Source organism: Nansenia antarctica (assembly GCF_963989245.1).
Source record: "Nansenia antarctica genome assembly, chromosome: 8".
Taxonomy (NCBI): Eukaryota; Metazoa; Chordata; class Actinopteri; order Argentiniformes; family Microstomatidae; genus Nansenia; species Nansenia antarctica.
Genome location: NC_137678.1, coordinates 18,062,200 through 18,069,005, shown reverse-complemented (window position 1 = coordinate 18,069,005; position 6,806 = coordinate 18,062,200). Strand labels below are relative to the sequence as shown.

Genomic DNA, 6,806 nt, shown 5'->3' with positions numbered 1-6,806 from the left:
TAAATTCGCTCTGGAAATCTGTTGGAAGCACTCATGGAAAACAAGGGACCAAGTCATTTGATTGGACAAGAGGCATTCCATGAGTGCCGATCCGATTTCCAGAGCGAATTTTACGAACGCACCCTAGAAGTAGAACGCAACGGAAGTTCAGAATACTTCTCTGAGACACCAGAATGCATTTGTGTCAGTTTGGAACTAGAATGCCCACCCTCCCAACCCCCCTGTGACATCAGAAAGCCCCCCCCCCCCCTCTATGACATCAGAATGCGTCCCTGTTGATGCGGTCCTGTTCCATCTGGGCCTTGGCCTTCTTCTTCAGGAGCAGGATGTGCTCAGCGAACTCCCTGACCGCCCCGCGGCCGCCCGCACAGTGGCACGAGTACTTGGCAGCATTGAGCGCCACCACCGGGGCGTCCCTGGGTACTGCACTCAGCCCTGCCAGGTTCATGCAGTCCACGTCCAGCGCATCGTTACCTGAGAGAGATAGAGAGAGAGATGGAGAGATGAGAGAGAGACAGAAGAGAGAGAGAGATGGAAGGAGAGATCAGAGAGGTGACAGGGTTGTGTTGTCATCACACATAAACAGGCGCACACACACACACTTGTGTTTAAGTGTTCAATTCAAAATCCTACTCACCACTTACAAAGCCATCAACAATCTGGCCCCCTCCTACCTTGCCGACCTTGTCCCCCTCCACACCACCTCCCGTTGCCTCAGGTCTGACGACCAAACCACCCTCAAGACCACCAGGACCAACCTGGGGTGATGGGGCCTTTTCAGCCGCAGCCCCGTCCCTCTGGAACACCCTCCCCAACCACATCAGACAGGCCAACACCCTCCCAACATTTAAACAGGCCCTCAAAATCCACCTCTTCAAGCTCGCCTTCACCAGTTAACCCTCTCCCCCCCCTTCCCATGTGTACCTTAACCTTTTTGTGTCTTTTTATTATTACTACTCAATCTTTTCAGTTTGTAAAGCGTCTTTGAGTGTCTAGAAAAGCGCTATATAAAAGTCTAATGTATTATTATTATTACGTTTCTCAACAGGTCCGTTCACAGACTACTGGTCAGATAAACTCTATGGTCATTTGAAGCTGTGGAGGTGCTAAATACTTGTCCCTAACCGTCTGAGGTCATACTGGGGAATATTTTTGTTTTGTTTTGTTTAAAATATGTTTTTAGGGCATTTCTGCTTTATTGGGATAGAGACAGTAGAGGTTGACAGGAAGGATGGATGAGAGAGAGAGAGAGAGAGAGAGAGAGAGGCAGGATGACAGGCAGGATGGCCAGAGTCGAACCGGCGACCCTGAGATGATATGCCATGGGCCTTAGAGTGCTACGCCACTTACGCCGCTAAAAGTGCTTTTATTTTTAGCCGCCTCTTTTCTTCACTGTCTTATTTCCAGTTCTTCAAATGAATGGTAAATGGACTGACTTACATAGACTTACATAGACTGACTTACATAGACTTACATAGACTGACTTACATAGATGTCTTATATAGACTGACTTACATAGATGACTTATATAGACTGACTTACATAGATGACTTATATAGACTGACTTACATAGACTGACTTACATAGATTACTTATATAGATGACTTATATAGACTGACTTATATAGATTACTTATATAGACTGACTTATATAGACTGACTTATATAGACTGACTTACATAGATGACTTACATAGATGACTTATATAGACTGACTTACATAGACTGACTTATATAGACTGACTTACATAGATGACTTATATAGACTGACTTACATAGACTGACTTGCATAGACTGACTTATATAGGCTGACTTATATAGGCTGACTTATATAGGCTGACTTATATAGGCTGACTTATATAGACTGACTTGCATAGACTGACTTATATAGGCTGACTTATATAGGCTGACTTATATAGACTGACTTACATAGCGCCTTATTCCAGAGCGTTTTACAACGGCCTCTCATTCACCCATTCACACACACATTCACACACCAATGGCGGCAAAAGCTATCATGCAAGGCGCCGGCCCGCTCAGCGGGAGCAATTTGGGGTTCAATGTCTTGCTCAAGGACACCTCGACACGTGGCCGACCAGGGGGGTTCGAACTGCCGATCTTGCGATCATTAGATGCCAGCTCTACCTCAAGAGCCACAGACGCCCCTTTAAGTCTGTGTGAAGTGGAGAGGAGAGGAGAGGAGGGGGAGAGGGAGAGGGAGAGGGAGAGGGAGTGGAGAGGGAGAGGGAGTCCATCTTACCCATGTAGGCCACCTCCTTCCAGACCAGCCCTCGGTCCTCCATCATGGCCTCCACGTCACCCTGCAGTGCCGGGCCCAGCTGCCTGGCCTCACAGCCTGTCCTCTGGGACAGCTTCTCCCCCAGGGCCTGGGTGATGGGGTCCTCACTGGACCAGACCAGGACCACCTGGAGAACACACACACACACAACACTGGTGATGGGGTCCTGACTGGACCAGACCAGAACCACCTGGAGGAACACACACACACACACACACACAACTCTGGTGATGGGGTCCTCACTGGACCAGACCAGGAGGAACACAGAGAAACAAATGGACTGACTTATATAGCGCCTTATTCCAAAGCACTTTACAACGGCCTCACATTCACCCATTCACACACCGATAGCGGCAAGCTACCATGCAAGGCGCCGGCCCGCTCACTGGGAGCAATTTGGGGGTTCAGTGTCTTGCCCAAGGACACCTTGACATGAGGCCAGCCGGGGCTCGAACCGCCGATCTGCCGACCGTGCGATCATTAGACGGCGGCTCTACCTCCTGCACCACAGCCGCCCCCAGCCGAAACAACACTGGATATGATTTCAGTAAAGGGGTAGTGGTGGGGTAACATTTTCTATTGTTATTTAATTGTTTAAAATACATCATGACTGTTAAACATGGAGATAATGGAAAAGCCTCAATTTCTCTTCTCTTTCTTTTCCCTCACTTTTCTTCTTCCCCCTCTTCGCACCTTCTAACACCACCACTAGTGTGTCCTTGAGTAAGACCTGGGAACACCACCACTAGTGTGTCCTTGAGTTAAGACCTGGGAACACCACCACTATTGTGTCCTTGAGTAAGACCTGGGAACACCACCACTAGTGTGTCCTTGAGTAAGACCTGGGAACACCACCAATAGTGTGTCCTTGAGTAAGACCTGGGAACACCATCACTAGTGTGTCCTTGAGTAAGACCTGGGAACACCACCACTAGTGTGTCCTTGAGTAAGACCTGGGAACACCACCACTAGTGTGTCCTTGAGTAAGGCACTTAGCCCTAAGTTACTCCAGGGAGACTGTCTAACCCTAAGTTACTCCAGGGAGACTGTCTAACCCTTAAGGCCGATTTAAACTTCTGCGTAAAATCGACGCCGTAGCCTTGCATAGTCCCGCGTGACCTTGCGTTGCCTACGGAGAGGGTTGACGTGCACATCTCCAAAAATGTAAGAACGCGTCAGTTTCTACGCAACAGTAAGCTCTGTGATTGGTCCGCTTGGTAGCACATGGTTTCGACAAGATTCCGACTCTCTCGTCGGCCAAAATGCGGAAGCCATGACAGAAATGTCATTTACTTTTTCTGTAATTACTTATTAATAAAGATTAGAAAAATTATGATAACCATCGTATTATCTTAGTTTAATGTCATTTCAATGCATCATAGAACTTTTATTTACAACAAGCATAACAACAAAAAGATCGCTATTATGCCGCTTTGAGCTTTGAGCTCCGTTGAGTTCCTAACCGGAAGAGGCACAGCACAGGGGCATAGAAAACACACTGCCACCTAGCGATGTGACGGTGTAATTGCAGCGCGGCCTACGCAGAAGTGTAAAGTGCGAGACCCCTTACGTAGTCTACGTAAGCTACGCACGTAAATTCGACGCAGAACTTTAAATCGGCCTTAAGTTACTCCAGGGAGACTGTCTAACCCTAAGTTACTCCAGGGAGACAGTCCCTGAGTTACTCCAGGGAGACCGTCCCTGGAATCTCTGATTGTAAGTCACTTTGGATAAAAAAACATCTGCTAAATGGTTAAAATATAATTTCCATTTCTTTTTAATTGATATTTTTCTTGTTTAGTTTTCTGTTGTTGGCCCTCCAGTGTTGTCCATACATCTTCATTATGAGGGGTTTATAATAATAATAATAAAAAAAGATCAACCTTATTCTTCTGGTGTTTAATTTAATTGTTATTCATTACTGTTCACTAGGGCTGCAACGATTAGTCGACATAATCGACGACGTCGATCATAAAAACTCGTCGGCGTGGAATTTTAGTGTTGACGCATCGTATTAAAAACACACGAGCCGATAATACAGAGCCGCGCTGTTCATTTGTAATTGCAATGCATACAGGAACTGCAGCTGATGTTGTGCTGACGACAATTGACCACCAGATGGCGCCGTGCCTAGTGTTTCTGCTATATGGCCGTGATGATAGCGCCCTCACATGTTCATACATTAGTATTGCAGTGTATCAGATGAGTGCAACGTAAACGCATTTAAACGGTATTGTTCATTCAATGTACATTGTTTTGATCTCAATCATTTTAAATAAATAATGTTAACTCATTCATAAAGACAAGTGTAGTGAATCCAGAACCTGATGTATCAACATACTGCTCGGTTGCTGGCAAGGCAAAACTTTGAGTTGTTATTTTATTTTAAAACATTTGCACATTACCAAGTTTATATTTGCACTTTCATTTGTATTATTTAATTAATTTATTATTTATTTTGTTTCATTGAAACAGAGATTGATTATTGTATGTATTAAATGTTTTGGAAGGTCCAAATTCATTATTTTAATTTGCAATGGGAATGTATGTTAAGCCAGAGAGACTGGACAACAGGGTGACATTCACAGGTGTGCAGACTTGAGAAGGTGAGGTACAACATGCACTGGAGCCCGCGGCCACTGCCGCGGCCACACGACTAATCGGAAAAATAATCGACAGATTAGTCGACTACCAAAATAATCGTTAGTTGCAGCCCTACTGTTCACCCTTGGCCCCCCTGTGTTGTTAATACATATTCATTATGGTGCTTTATGCTAATGATGGTTTAATGCTAATAATAAATAGGATTTAAAATATGTATAATAAAATATTTATTTTATTATTAATAATAATAATAGTTTTTTTTTACATATTATGTTTGGAAGATGAAGGCGTTGACATCCCATGACTGTCAGAGGAAACCATCCTGTGTGTTTGACGTCAGCCAGCCTCACCTACAGTTCATTCAAAGCCAGTGAGGCGTTATACATGTTATATATGTTGTGTGTGTTATACATGTTATATATGTTGTGTGTGTTATACATGTTATATATGTTGTGTGTGTTATATATGTTAGTACCGTATTTTCCGGACTATAAGTCGCACTTTTTTTCATAGTTTGGCTGGTCCTGCGACTTATAGTCAGACTCAGGTGCGACTTATATATAAATATACTGTATATAGAATTTCATACTGACAGACATGAACCAAGGAGTAAACATTACCGTCTACAGCCGACAGAGGGCGCTCTGGGCTTGTGACAACTATATGCTGCTCCTATACCACTGAAGAAATGAAACATTACAAACGGTAGCTTGGTGAACTTGCTTACTGGTAACTTGCTTGTTGGACTCGCTGGCTTGTTATGTTAATTTAGCCTATTCAGCTTCCCAGGTATGTTCTATATGCTATTGTGTTGCTGAATAACTGTTAATGTGTTACGTTAACATACCTGACTTCTATTCAGCCTGTTGTTCTGTGTGCTATTGTGTAGTTGAATAAACTTGCCTTTCCAGATTAAATGTCTGTTCTTGGTCTTGGATTTAGTGAAATAAATTTCTAAATAAATGCGACTTGTAGTCCAGTGCGACTTATGTGTTTTTTTCCTCTTCATGGCGCATTTTTTGACTTATACTCCGGAGCGACTTATAGTCCGGAAAATACGGTAAGTAAGTAACGTTTATTTATATAGCACAACATTTACAACGACAAGAGCCGCCCAAAGTGCTTAACAGATAAAATATAAAGAGAAAAACAAGATAAAAGAGATAATACAGATTAAAGAAAACTGATCAAATAGAAAAATACACTAATTACACCTAAGCAAGGTGCAGTACAAATAAAAGTGCAAAGAGTGCAGTGTCGGGAAGGCAGGCTCACCTCAGGTCAAAGGCCAGAGAGTAAAGATGTGTTTTGACTAGTTTTTTAAAAGCCTCAATGCTCTCGGCGGCTCTGATGTGGAGGGGGAGACTGTTCCAGAGCCTAGGGGCGGCCTTAGAGAAGGCTCTGTCCCCTCTAGTTTTTAATTTAGTCCTGGGGACCTCCAAAAGCAGTTGCTCAGCTGACCTAAGGGCTCTGGATGGAGTGTGGTGGCACAATAGGTCAGCCAAGTACGGGGGTGCCAGCCCGTTCAAAAAAACTATTAAAAGTAACTTAAAATCAATGCGGGAGCGGACAGGGAGCCAGTGAAGAGAAGCCAGGATTGGTGTTATATGGTCACGCTTCTTTGTACCGGTGAGTAGTCGAGCTGCAGCATTCTGAACTAGCTGCAGCCGACGGAGCAGGGACTGGTCAATGCCAACATACAAAGAGTTGCAGTAATCCAGTCGGGTTGTAATGAAGGCATGGATCACCTTCTCTAGGTCCTTCTGCGGAAGATAGGCCCTTGTTTTAGCGAGGAGTCTGAGGTGAAAAAAGCTATTTTTCACCACAGAGCAGACCTGCTTGGTGAATTTGAAGTTACTGTCAAATATCACTCCAAGATTTCTGACTGATGAGCAGATGTTTGAG

At 44.2% G+C, this 6,806-nt stretch overlaps 1 protein-coding gene across 1 annotated transcript in view; it reads right to left on the bottom strand.

Moving 5' to 3' along the window:
- Positions 1-259: 259 nt before the first annotated feature.
- Positions 260-6,806, bottom strand: part of cmasa (cytidine monophosphate N-acetylneuraminic acid synthetase a) — a gene marked incomplete at its 3' end in the record, with an annotated part of 13,398 nt that continues 6,851 nt past the window's right edge. Inside the window, exons 7-8 of the mRNA XM_080537808.1 lie at positions 2,259-2,424; positions 260-474 (exon numbers count right to left, since the gene is read on the bottom strand). Coding sequence (XP_080393934.1) covers positions 260-474; positions 2,259-2,424 — 381 coding nt within the window. The remainder of the gene's footprint in view (positions 475-2,258; positions 2,425-6,806) is intronic.